The 13,743-nt window shown below is 34.9% G+C and overlaps 1 protein-coding gene and 1 pseudogene across 11 annotated transcripts in view; both read left to right on the top strand.

Annotated features, from left to right (window-relative positions):
- Window positions 1–13,743, top strand: part of BIRC6 (baculoviral IAP repeat containing 6) — a 227,342-nt gene that overhangs the window by 109,454 nt on the left and 104,145 nt on the right. For all 11 annotated transcript variants that reach the window (XR_201180.3, XM_045079285.1, XM_004777910.3 and 8 more), the window contains 9 exons: window positions 174–305; window positions 1,148–1,363; window positions 2,440–2,623; window positions 3,261–3,416; window positions 6,227–6,360; window positions 7,015–7,168; window positions 8,869–8,985; window positions 11,180–11,334; window positions 11,841–11,967. Coding sequence is in view for 10 of the 11 variants with exons in the window: in XM_045079285.1 (XP_044935220.1) it covers window positions 174–305; window positions 1,148–1,363; window positions 2,440–2,623; window positions 3,261–3,416; window positions 6,227–6,360; window positions 7,015–7,168; window positions 8,869–8,985; window positions 11,180–11,334; window positions 11,841–11,967 (1,375 nt within the window). In the remaining variant the exon portion in view is untranslated. The remainder of the gene's footprint in view (window positions 1–173; window positions 306–1,147; window positions 1,364–2,439; window positions 2,624–3,260; window positions 3,417–6,226; window positions 6,361–7,014; window positions 7,169–8,868; window positions 8,986–11,179; window positions 11,335–11,840; window positions 11,968–13,743) is intronic.
- LOC106004236 lies at window positions 3,994–6,217 on the top strand (annotated as a pseudogene).

Consider the following 13,743-nt stretch of genomic DNA (forward strand, 5'->3'; position numbering starts at 1 on the left):
ATTTGAAATGACTTATCAGCAATACAGTTAAAACTAAATCAGGGAATAATTTATTCCATCAGTTGGATGGATAAAATCTGTGAGGTATATAATTACTTTGTTGTTTTTAACGCTGTTAGCTTAGTTTAGGTTAAAAAGTTAGATTAATTTTCCTTTTTTTTTTTTTTTTAAAGCAACTTAACCTACTAAAAGCTAAACAGAAAGCTTTGGTGGAACAGATGGAAAAAGAAAAAATACAAAGTAACAAGGGATCATCATACAAACTTCTGGTAGAGCAAGCAAAACTAAAGCAGGCTACCTCAAAGGTATGATCTTTGCTTTTTAATGTAATTATTTTGGGATGATCACTTTCCTTTCTAATATTTCAATTTAGTTAAATATTTTTAATAATAATTAAGAAACTTAAGGTTTTGTTATTCTGCCTATCAATGAAAAAATCTATTCTAAACCATTTTTTTTTTTTTTTGAGGGAAGATAGCTTTTAACTCAAGGACATATATGATAAATGTGGACTTACATTATGTTTCCAAAGTGCTCTCTTTAAAGTGGATTGTGTGCCAGTAAATTAAAAATAAAAGATTCAAGGAAATGTACAGTTTTCTTAATGTGTTCTTAAGTGAAAATTAAATCCATTGATTTGTAAATAAAATTTTAAAATGCAATGTAACATATATTTTTTAATTTGGGGGAATAACTCATGTAGCAACTAGTTTTGTTTATTGTGTTTCTATAAATATGAGGTTATATTTATTCCATTAGATTTTGAGATAACTTGAGTTAATACTCTATACTTAAAGTTGTGTTACATAGGTTTCTTTATCCATCCACTTTTTATGAATTGTGTTTAGAATACTTTGGTAATTTTTATTCAAGATGTTAGATTTGACCTAATGCAGCTTTTATATAGAATGTCACTTTTCTGAAATTCCGTTATAAGTCCAGTACCTTACTCTAACCAGGACTTTAGGCATATTGGTCAGTATAGCTTTTAATAATCTTATGTTGAATCTTATGGTTTATCTAAAATTTTATTCCTTAGAAGTTGTGAATTTCCTGAGTGAATATTTTCATTCCATTAATAAATATATACTGGAAGAATTTTCATTTGGCAAACACTGATTTAAATACTGTAAATTTTTCTGTGTAGCACTTCAAGGATTTAATTAGGTTACGTCGGACAGCAGAATGGTCCCGTTCTAATTTAGACACAGAAGTTACAACAACAAAAGAAAGTCCAGAGATAGAACCACTTCCGTTTACCCTGGCTCATGAACGTTGTATTTCAGTAGTGCAGAAACTTACTCTGTTTCTCCTCTCCATGGATTTTACCTGTCATGCAGATCTCTTACTGTTTGTTTGTAAGGTAAGTAAACTAATAGGCATAATTTATAATTACAGACTGAGAGGGTAAGAAAAAGAAAGAATGCATTCTTTAATTGGTTTTGATTAAGAGTAATAATAGTGCTTTTATTGGTTTTCCTTTATGTAAGTCAGATTTTTAAAATTATGCCTTGAAAGGCTTAAAAAATATTTTGTCACACTTCTTAGGAGATGTGATTTATATTTTAACCTAGTTAAAACTAAGTTAATGTAGATTTGAAATGTATATAAGGTGGGTATGTCTATCTGTAAGCTCCTTTTTTTCTCTTAATTAAAATAGGAAGTATACAAATAAGTTTCAAATTATGGTAATGAAAGTGTTTTAATAGCCTGAAGGCTTTTTTGGAGCATATTCATTGTTTTTTAAAAAATAATTTTTAGGGGCGCCTGGGTGGCTCAGTGGATTAAGCCGCTGCCTTCGGCTCAGGTCATGATCTCGGGGTCCTGGGATCGAGCCCCGCGTCTGGCTCTCTGCTCGGCAGGGAGCCTGCTTCCCCCTCTGTCTCTGCCTACCTCTCTGCCTACTTGTGATCTTGCTCTCTGTCAAATAAAAAATAAATAAAATCTTTAAAAAAAAATAATTTTTAAGTATTCCACCAAGAAGGGTTTTTTTGGGTTTTTTTTGTTCATTTTGTTCATTTGTTTTTAATGACTTTTCCTTCTTTAAGAGAGAGACACACACACTCAGGAGCTCTCACATACGTTGTGGGGAGGGGCAGAGGGAGAGAAGCTCAAGCAGATTCCCCGCTGAACATGGATCCTGAAGCAGGCTGCTCTCAGAGCCCAGACTCATGAGACTGTGACCTGAGTGGAAATCACAGGTCAGACATTTAACCGACTGAATCACCCAGGCACCCCACTATTCCACAATTTTTAATGAGATTTTAATATTTGATCATGAAAATACATTTCTTTGTATTCCCTCTCAAGCAATTATTATTTTTTTTCAAGCAATTATTTCGATGCCAGAAATGTATCTCATCATTGAAAAGTATTATTCCAACAGTTTGGTTTTGGAGAAAACATGTAATTGCTATAATTTCATAAAATGTATTGCAGGTTCTTGCACGTATTGCAAATGCCACGAGGCCGACTATACATCTGTGTGAGATTGTCAATGAACCTCAGCTGGAAAGACTACTATTACTTTTGGTTGGAACTGACTTCAATAGAGGAGATATATCTTGGGGTGGTGCTTGGGCTCAGTATTCCTTAACGTGTATGCTACAGGATATATTAGCAGGTTTGTCCGGATTTTTAAAGGATATATCCAAATTAGCTTGTCATAGCTTGAGTAAGTAACATTTAAAAGGAACTATACCCTCCGAAGTGAAAAGGTCTATTTAATGTTAACTGCCTTAGCAATTACTTAGAATTACTTTTGTATTTAACTGTGTTGACAGTTGCATAAATGTTAAGTCTTTGTGGAGGAGTTAGGTTGTTAAAGCACAGTAATATTATAGCTAGTTGGTTTCATTATTAATATCAATAATGGGCTGCTTATCAGTACTTTATGTGGCCTTGAGGGCTCTACGTGCCTTAGGTTTTTCATCTGTAAAATAAGGACAATAAGAGTACCTTCCTTCTAAAGTTGTTTGGAGTAAGCGAGTTAGTATATGTAAAGTAATTACAGTAACTGCTGTTCATATTACACATATTCTGTAAGCATGATATTACTTGTCTTTAATATTTGAAGATCATGCAGTGGGTCCTAGCATTTCCTTAGGTAGGTGGGGAATATTTTGCCTCAGACTCTTTTTTATAGTTGGTAGCACATACATGCCATCATTCTCTAAACTGGAGGAAAAATATGTGGTCATGTGTTTTGGAGGTCTGTTAATAACTTACTCAGACAGCTATGACTCTTTTCTTTCCTACAGGGGAATTGCTGGCCCCAGTAGCTGCAGAAGCCATGGAGGAGGGAGCAGTGAGCGATGACGTCGCTGCAACAGCTGGGGACTCTGATGACTCCCTACAGCAGTCTTCCGTTCAGTTGCTGGAAACTATAGATGAACCTTTGACACATGATATAACGGGTACGTTCCTTAAATTGTGTTTTATTTAAGATAGTCTGAGTGTGTTGTTGTTTTTTAATAAAAATATATTTCAAAATTAAGAATTTTAGTGAAGTAGATAGTTTTCACAGTTCTGTCTTAGGGCTTTGGCCTTAGTAACCAGATTGGTTAAATATGATAAATACATTTCAGTTAGATTCTCTGAATGAATTCTTGTTATAATAAAACACTGTCCTTTCATAATGTCCTAATTATTTTGATATGCTCTGATTTGGCTGTGTTCAAGAAAATCTAGAAAACAGTTAAAGATACTCATTGGTGAAGATAGCAAGGTTAAAGGCTCTTACTCTTTAAGATCCAGCCTTTCTGGTATTTTTCTTTGTTTTCTGCCTTTTTAAAAACTGTATGTGTATCTTAGCATATGCAATCTTTGCTCCCTTTTTCTTGAAGAGTGTTTTAGTTACTGCTGTGTGTGTTGCTGGGGCTGTGCTTATTTCATCCATTGGTCACTTCTCAGTCCTAACGTTCTCTCATAATTTTATCCTTTTTATGTGATATTCCCTTTATCTGAAATAGATTTCCTTCTCTTATTTGCAAGATGAACTCCTTATCTGTGATTCACAGAAAGCTTGCCCTCTGCAGTAAGCTTTTTCCACCACTACCAGCAGCAGTGTTGAGACTGCCTTTGGTGCTGCCTTCTACTCTAGATGGTTTCTGATAGCACTCATCATGCTGTATAGTTGATTTAATTTCTATAGTGTATCCTCACTCTGGACTTAGATTAACTTATTGGAGAGTAGAAATTTGGTTTATTAATCTTCACATACTCATACCCTAGTATAGGCTGGCATGTGCTAGGTGTTCTATAAATATATGTTGAATAAGGGGTGAGAAGGATGGGAAAGTAAGGTTTATTTAAGGCATAGAACTTTAGTTATGAACTTTGAGACATCTCTGAGAGCAAAAGAATTTCTAATTCAGAAAAGAAAAATAAGGTGATTAGCAACTTTTCCTATAGGAACTACCAGGTTTAGAGCGTGATTGTCTCCTACCCCTATGATGGCGTGTGCTCATCACTGATATCAGCGTACTCTGAAAAAAGGGGAATCATCTGGCAAGAATGTTACTTTGCCTCCTGTGTTCAAGGCTCCCATTTGACCTGATCTTGTGAACTTTGTTCATACCAGCTTGCACAAAAACAGCACACAGCTGTTAGTGAATTAACAAGTCATAAACCAGTGCTGAGTCTTGGGATACTGGCAGAGTTCGAGGTAGTGGGACTCACTGTTCTGCCAAGGGTGCTTTTAGAAGTATGTGTTGTGGGGCATGCATGTTTGCACCAGACAAAATCTGGTGCCGTTGGCATCGCAGAGTGAACATGACACGGAAATGATACGCCATTTGCTCTGCCCAGGCTGCCTTGGCCTTACCAGCACTGGTCATTTCTAAAAGTCACGGTATTGAGGAAGTTCCTGAACTTCCTTTGGTGTTTGTAGATAAAGTTGGTGGCTGCAAGAGGACCAAGGAGTTTATATTGCTTAAAAAACTTAAAGCCTAGAATGGTATCGGAAAAGTCTATGATACTCTTAGTGAATGAGAGCTGGCAAGAGTAAAATGAGAAACCATCGCTGTATCCAGCATAGGGGATCTGCATCATCTATAATGAGGACACTGGTATCATCATGGCCTTCAGAGCCATCTCTGGAATTACTTTACTTAATGTAGGCAAATTGAACATTTTGAAACTTGCCCCTGATGGGCATGTGTGATGTTTCTGCATTTGGACTGAAAGTAGTCTGCAAGTAGACCATCTCTATGGCACTTGGCATAAGACTGCCTCCTTCAAGATGAATTACAACCTTCCCATGCACAAGATGCTTAATACACTACTTAGCAGAACCTTGAAAGGCCCAGAGATCCAAAGAGCCCTCTGAGCACCGTGCCAGGGGATTCATTGCAGAGTCCTGAAGAAGAATCCACTGAAGAGCCCAAGAATCCTGTTGAAGCTAAACCCCTGTGCAAAGATCATGTGCCAGAACACCATTCCTTGCTAGGCTAAGAGTCATAAGTTCTGGGTGGATAAGGTGGCAACAGACTCAGAAGCCAAGTCAGATGGGAAGAGGGTTCCAGGTAAGAAAAGCCTGTGAAGGGGAAGAAGGGAAAGAAAGCTGTTAGTGTGAAGGGTGTGAAGAAGCAGAAGAAACCTTTTGCAGAAAAAAACAAAAACAAAAATGCTGCAGCTACCAAGAAGCCAGCAGCTGTGAAGAAATCTGCAGAAAAGAAACCTACCATAGAAGAAAAGCCTGCTGTATAAAAACTGAAATTTGTTTTTTGTATAATTGTCAAATCATTTTGGATAGCTAATTTTGAATAAAGATGATCAAAGGCAAGAAAAAAAAAGGTGAATAATAGTCATATGACTTAAATTCTTTTTGCTTTAACCTTTAATATTGGGTATCATTTTCTGATTGTGGATGTAATGCAGTGCTTTACATATTGGAGGCAGTAAAATGAGTAATGTTCATTCTAGCAGTGGGTAATGTTTATTTTCAGTAACAAAGTTTATGCAGCCTAATTCAGTAAGAGCTAATTCCATGGTCTTTTTCCCAGAGAAATCAAATATTACTGCATGGTGTTTTTCTTTTATGTTCCAGAGTGATACATTTGTATACTTACTGATGTTTAATTGTCAACTATAAAAATTAAGAGGTTTTTAAAGCAATAGAAACATGTCACATACAAGTAAAATAACTTTTTCTATAAATAAAAGCAATATATTGGTTACATTTCATGTTGCATACTCTCTCAAAATCATTTTCAATTATTTGAAGGTGCACCTCCTCTTTCTTCTTTGGAAAAAGATAAAGAAATTGATCTTGAGCTACTTCAAGATCTAATGGAAGTTGACATTGATCCTTTAGATATTGATTTGGAAAAGGATCCCCTTGCAGCCAAAGTTTTTAAGGTATGATTCTCTGTTCTTTGCAATTAAAATATTTCATTTTATACTTTTGGCTTAATCACTTAAAACCAAGTACACATATTATCATGAAATGCAATCCATTATTGAGTGTTCTCAAAATTTCATTATTCTGCTATAGGCCCTTTGGTAATTATTTTATAATACCAATAGAATAGTATAAGGAAAAATTGTACCCTTTTATTAATGTTGCCACTATTATTGTCTTATATATTAGTAAGAACCAGTAATAGGCATGGGGAAATTTAGTTATAGGTTACTAAATTGCAAGCAGCATTTAAGCCCCTCTAAGGCCAATTTATTTCAGATTCTACTTCTGTATTAGCTTCAATGTTTTCTGAAAGAGATATACCCCTAATATTTTATATCGCTGCTTTTTGTGTAAGAGATTTTTCTTAAAGGATGCTGATTTTATCTCTCAGGTTCTAAATAAATAAGGTATTTTAAAAGTTTGGTATAAAATGAAGAGAATATTACTGTTCTATTCCAATAGATCATTAAGATCGTATGTACGTTTTAGTGATTTAAAGGGTAGGGAGAATGTTTATTTTGTAGCCCTATTTGAGTTTAGAAAGTGTAAATAATGTCACTCTTGGTGAAGAGGTAAAATTAACCACCATTTTTTTCCACTCTTTTAAGCCAATAAGCAGTACATGGTATGACTATTGGGGTGCTGATTATGGCACCTACAATTATAACCCTTACATTGGAGGTCTTGGAATTCCTGTAGCAAAGCCACCTGCAAACACAGAGAAGAATGGATCACAGACAGTTAGTGTTTCAGTATCTCAGGGTAAGTGTGTTAAATTTTAAGTCATGCTACTGTTCTTCTTGTTCTTCTTCGTCTTCTTTTTTTAGAGATTTTATTTATTTATTTGACAGAGATCGCATGTAGGGAGAGAGGCTGGCAAAGAGAGAGGGGGAAATAGGCTCCCTGCTCAATCAGAGCCCAATGTGGGGTTTCGATCCCAGGACCCTGAGATCATGACCTGAGCCAAAGGCAGAGGCTTAACCCATTGAGACACCCGGGCACCTCAGGAAGCACATTCTTCCAGAATTAGGAAATTAACATTAGTACCATAACACTTACACTTCATTCAGGTTTCAGCAGTTGTGTTTAAATAAAGTCCTTTATGCAAAGGCATTGAAAGCAAAATGATGCCTTGCATTTAATTGTCATAGATCTTCAGTCTCATTCAGCCTGCTGCATTTCAGAGTTCATTTTCATGGCCTTAATGCTTTTGAAGATTCCAGGCCAGTTATTTTGTAAAATGTCCCTCAAAATTTGTGGTTGTGTTGTATTTCCTCATGATTAGATTGTGGTCATGTATCATTACCAAAAGTATTTGAAGTATAATGCTCAGGTTTTCTTAATGCATTCTGTTAGTTGGTTTATAATTTAAATTTGTTCCCTGATCATTGATTTGAAGTTTAATTACTTGATTTAGGGAGATTTGTGCCAGTCTTCTCCATTGTAAAGTTATTATTTTCCCCTCGGTAAAGAACTTTTATGGATGTGGGCGAATGATACTTGGAAACTTTTTTTTTTTTAATTAGTCTATTCATTGATTTTTAAGTACATCCATGATTTCCTGTTTTATTCAGTGGGTCATAATCTGTTATTTATTTTGCTTAGTTTTTATTAAAGTAAAATACAACGTAAAATACACCATTTTAACCATTTTTAAGTATACAGTTCCATGACATTAAGTACAATCACAGTGTTTTCATTTTTTGTTTTGATGTTCTGGTTGTCCCAGATTTGACCAGTGGGATGTATCTCCCTTTGCTTATCTGTCTCTCCTCTTTCTTTGAGCACTTCCTTGTTTTCTGGCACAAAAAGATGCCCCAGGCTCATCATTTCCTTTTCCTTCCCCAGACTGGGAATTAACTACTTCAGCAAGGAGAAGGTTTTTCAAAACCTTTTAATGGAAGAATGTGATTAAGAAACCAAAATTTGGGTGCTAGGTATACTTACTATTTTGGTGGCTGTTTCTCTGCCCTCTTGGTGGACAGATCTAGGGAACATGTGTGTTTACACACATTTGCATCTATATTTCTGTATCTGCCTTTTTATCTAGAATGCTTTGAGTTCATGTCATATATTTGACTAATCTAACTCTATAGGCTTCATTTTACTTTATTACTTTTTAAAAAATTTTTATTCATATTCCAGTTAGTTAACATACAGTGTATTATTACCTAGACTTCATTTTAACCTACTCCCTTTCCATATTTGTATCTCTTTTCTCTGACTTTGAGGAACCTGGTTCTCATTATCCTTAACTTACTTCATTTCATTATCATTACTTCATTTAGCCTCCTTTGCACAGATGTTGTACCTGCTGTGGCTGATACTCTCTGACAGGTTTTCTGACATGAGGACACACTCTTTACCCTATTTTGCATTTGGATGTCAAAATTTTATTGTAGGAAGTAGGCCATGAGTAACAATTAGCAAATAGCTCTATTTTTTTGAATTGCTTTTTGTAGCCCTAGATGCTCGCCTTGAAGTTGGACTTGAACAGCAAGCAGAACTTATGTTGAAAATGATGTCTACCCTGGAAGCAGATTCCATTTTACAAGCATTAACAAATACATCTCCTACCTGTAAGTGCAAATCACCATTCTTAGAGTATTGCCATGAATCATTTATCTCTTAATTTTTAAGTGCATTCAGCAAGGACAGATTTTTAAATTCCATGTATGGTGTGAGTCTGAGTGGGCTACGTATATATATAGCACTTCTCCCTCACCTAGTTAGTAGCAAGTTGAGAAATAAGACAAAGTATTAATTAATAAATTGGGAAAGTGGAGGGGGAACAAAATACCTCCATGTAGTAGTATGCTTACATTCAGTCCAAAAACCTGAATGTTGTCTTTGTTATTGTGTTGTGAGGTTAATGAGTTGTCTGCTTAGCTAGCAGTTAGCCTGGGAGTTCATTGCATCGCATTTATGATAAAGTGGGATTTTACATACAATAATTGCCCCTTTTCTGGGAGAGAGACATTTCAAGACCCCCAGTGGATGCCCGAAATCACAGATAGCACTGACACCTATATATACCATATTTTTTTCTCTATATACATACCTGTGATAAAGTTTGATTTATAAATTAGGCACAGTAAGAAATAAACAACAATTATAAAATAATTACAATCATATATGGTAGTAAAGATGTGAATGTGGTCTTTCTCAAAATCACCTTTCTGGTGGTGATATTTGATGATAAAAGCCTGCATGATGAAGTGATGATGGAGGTGTTGTGATGGGGTGTTAGGCTACTCTTGACCTGACTGCAATGCCTGCTGATAACAGAAACCAGAAACCATGGAGAGCGGAACCCCAGATAAGGGGGCACTACTGCCGTGGCATCTTTATCGTCCTCAAAGACTAGAATGGAAGAGATATCTATGGGCCTTATGGAACTGCTGAACTGAGAGGATTTACTACCTAATCATGTACATCAAAGGAAGGCAAATGTTTTAATAAAGAACCAGATAGTAAATATTTTAGGCTTTCTCAGCTATACAGTATATGTTGTAACTACACAACTCTGACTTTGTAGCAATGAAGTAGCCGTAATCCATATCTAAACCAGTGGGCCTGCCTGATACAGAAGCTGTGAGGCAGGCAGGCGGCCTGCCTGTTTTGATCATTAGGCAGTCGTTTGCTGAAGAAGAGCACTAGACTGGGGTAGATCGCCTCCTATCAGTGAAGATAGATAGCAGCCAGTCTCACAAAGAAAATTGAGGAGCTGTGCTAAGGAGATAGTGGTGTTTTTATTTTTCTTAGGCCTACAAATTATTGATCTTCTCTGGAGCATGGTGAGTAAAAGGGTAGATGTACTAGTTAAAACCGTGGAAGAGCATCATGTTCTTCCCCTGTGAAAGGGAGTTCATGCTGCATTAGAGAAATTTGGGTTTGTAGACATTTCTGTGTCAAATTGAGTTCTTTCACTTTGTGGTTATCATTTATTTCTTACCTTAGGCAGTGTATAGAAAAGTGAAAAACTGAAGAAAAGGTCTAGTGTTCTATTATCCTGGTATTGGTACACTAGTATTATTGTATCTTATCTCTTATATATGGAGGGATCTCTTTTGTTGGGCCAGCCTCTCCACAGCCACAAGCAACTCAGTACTGACCTAAGTAGTCCTTTTCTTTGATAGACATTTCTTGTTTAAAACAACTTATTAGAAGATGATTTTGTAATTTTTATGTTTCTCTTCATATTATGTCTTTTGATTATTGTCCTGTTCGGAACTGTGTCCCCCTTTTAATATAATAACTCTTAAATATATGAAAAACCTCTCAGAGCTCATATAGTTCTCTCCTCCCCATGAATGTATACTCATTTATTAGTTTGGTGTGTAACTTGGACATCAGAATTTTTTAATGCTTCCCAGATAATTTTAATGTATAATCAAAGTTAAGAATCAATGGACTTGAGTCTAAATTATTCTAAAACTACTTCCATAAGAAGTAGTCAAAATTTTATTTTTCTTCCTTTTCCTAATTTATTAATTAGAAAAACATAGAAAATAAAAATTGCTAGAGAGTAAGGTTTTTGTTCCTTTGATGGACCAATGCTGTGAATTGGGGAACTTCTCTCATTGGTGATTATCTTTTTGACTTTTGGGTAATGTTGTAAAAACAAATTTTCAAATAATATAATCATCAACCATTCTTAGGAATGCAATTAAAAAGTTTTTTTAAGATTTTCACTTACCTGTACATACTAATAGCTAGTGAGCATTTCTCCTGATACTTTGTGATAAAATCATAATTGTGTTTAATTTTCAGTATCACAGTCTCCCACTGGAACAGATGATTCACTTCTAGTGGGTTTACAAGCAGCGAACCAATCCAACCAGCTTATTATACAGTTATCATCTGTCCCAATGTTAAATGTTTGTTTCAACAAACTTTTTTCCATGCTTCAAGTCCATCATGTGCAGGTATGACTTCAGGAGAAATGGTGTATCTTTACACGTTATTGCCAGCCTAGTAAAAGATGAAAATAACTGGGGAGATCTTTCTCAATCTGACAGGGATGATTGATTCATTATCTCAGATGGAAAAATATTGGATATCCTTTGGTAACCACAGATCCTCAGTGATAGGTTATTTATAATTTTTATGATTTTTAAGATTTATTACTGTAGTTCCGGTTATATGTTTTACATACACCAGTATTTAAAGATTTGAATCACTTATTTTAATTTAGAAAACTATATGTATTAGGTAAATTATAAATTTTAATTAAGTTTGAATTTTGTTTCATCAAGAATTTTAAGATATGTTTGCTTGCCAACTGACTTGAAGTAACTGGAGGAAATATTTAATAGAAAAATTAATTACTCAAAGGGATTCGTTCGTAAGATTTTTGTTTAAATAGTATTTCATTTATAATGGGTATTTTTGGTCCCCACCCCCCCCCTGTCAATTTTTTATTCTTTTTCAGTTGGAATCACTTCTCCAGTTGTGGCTCACATTGAGCCTGAATTCTAGTTCATCTGGAAACAAAGAAAATGGAGCAGACATTTTTTTATATAATGCTAATCGAGTACCTGTCATTTCATTAAATCAGGGTAAGATTTATTAGAAGGAAAATTATTAACATAGCATAAATAAACCTAAAAGGCAACAGTTAGGTTAATATTACCTAATCTTTGTCATTTGGTTTATAATGTGTTTTAGTGGGAAAAAAACTTTTTTTTTTATACATTGACTTAATAATTTTCAGGAAAGAGAACAAAAAACCTTTTCTCTGGTTTGTATTATTTTGTGCCCATGTGTAACTAAAATTTGCAGTGTTAATCTTTGTATTTCCAGAAAATACCATCTTGTTCATGATCTGTTCTTTTGGCACTGGTATTTCACAAAAATGTGTATCAGCTCCAAGAGAATTGATAACTTGGAGAAGGATGTCCCATTTCCTGTGGAAATTGTATTAGTTAGCTTTTGGGGTTTTCTTGTTTTTGTTTTTGACAAATCCAAGAGTGAAAATAATGGGAGTAAAATAATATCCTTTTTCAGAAATAGAATTAGCCTTTTGTTCTGGCTGCAGACATCTCTTTTTGATACATTTTAAGAAAAGTATAAGCGATCATCTGTTTCTGGTGCTTTCTCCCTTTCAGGGGTGCATTCTGTATTTTGCATGGCTCTCGTAGCCTTGTCTTTCATCCCAGTGACAGCCCCACTTGCTCACACTGTCCCACTTATATCTGTGTTGTCTTGGCAAGAGCCAGCCCTGGTAATTAATGGGTTTTTCTCTCTTCCACTGCACTAATAATAATAATAAACTGTGCTCCCATTGTTATTTTCAACTTTGTTATTGTGAAAATGTTACACATAAACAAGAGTTGATGAGTAAAAAGGTAAATAACTGTTCATTATTGTCGTTAGATACCTGGCTCATATTCAAATTTCCAGTTGCCTCAACTGTTACAAAATTTTTAAAATTTCAAATGGGATTCATATAAGATCCATGTATTTTAATTTTTTCTTTAATCCCTCTTAATGTGTATAGGTTCCCTTCATGTCTTTTTTATCCCCTTAACAAAGCCATTTATCAAAGAAGTTTGGGTTTGTCTTTCAGGATTTCCAGGGTCCTAATTTTTAGTGATTGTATCTTCATGATATTCTATCGATTTTCTATAAATTGGAAGTTAGACCTGGAGCTTAATCTGATTTTTTTTTAAAGGCAGTTTCCTAGGTTGCCTCTCTTTTTACATTTTTAAGACAGTGATGCTCATGCCATTAATAATTCATTAGAGGCTTCAAAATGGTAGTCTAATTCTATCACTTTATTTTAGTTGAAATACTTCCGTAAAGAGTAAATCCCTTTCATAGGCTATTATGTCACCCTCTGTTGGTAGTTTGTATGATAGAGAAAGGGGAAATGCCAGATTTTTTTTTTTTAATTTTTAAATTGAATTGGTTCACAAGCAGTCTACATGCATGATCATTTAATTTCTTTAATAAATATCTGTATAAGTTTATGGTTTTTTAAATATTTTTTTGTTTTAGTTATAATTGTGCTTATTGATGCTGAAATTTTGCCATTTGTGGCCAGTGAGGTGCTCCTTTATTAATTGTTGTTGTCTTTATATACATATTATGCTTTTGTCAGCTTTCAGTGTGATAAATATTCCAGTCTTTGTGTATTTCAGCCTGAAATCTGGAGTCAGCCGTTTTTGAAGGGGGGTTTTAGAGCAGAATCTGGGCTGTATTATGTTCGTGCATTTTGAATAACTTCTTTGGCTTCTCCAGCTGCCATAAGCACTTTGGACTCAGGCCTTGCAAGTAACCTAATTATTCTAGTTTGTGCTTTTGTTGCAAAGTTGCATTGGTTTTCAGCGGTG

The sequence above is a fragment of the Mustela putorius genome, unplaced genomic scaffold, assembly GCF_011764305.1.
Source record: "Mustela putorius furo isolate JIRA1106 unplaced genomic scaffold, ASM1176430v1.1 tig00000281_pilon_pilon_pilon, whole genome shotgun sequence".
NCBI lineage: Eukaryota > Metazoa > Chordata > Mammalia > Carnivora > Mustelidae > Mustela > Mustela putorius.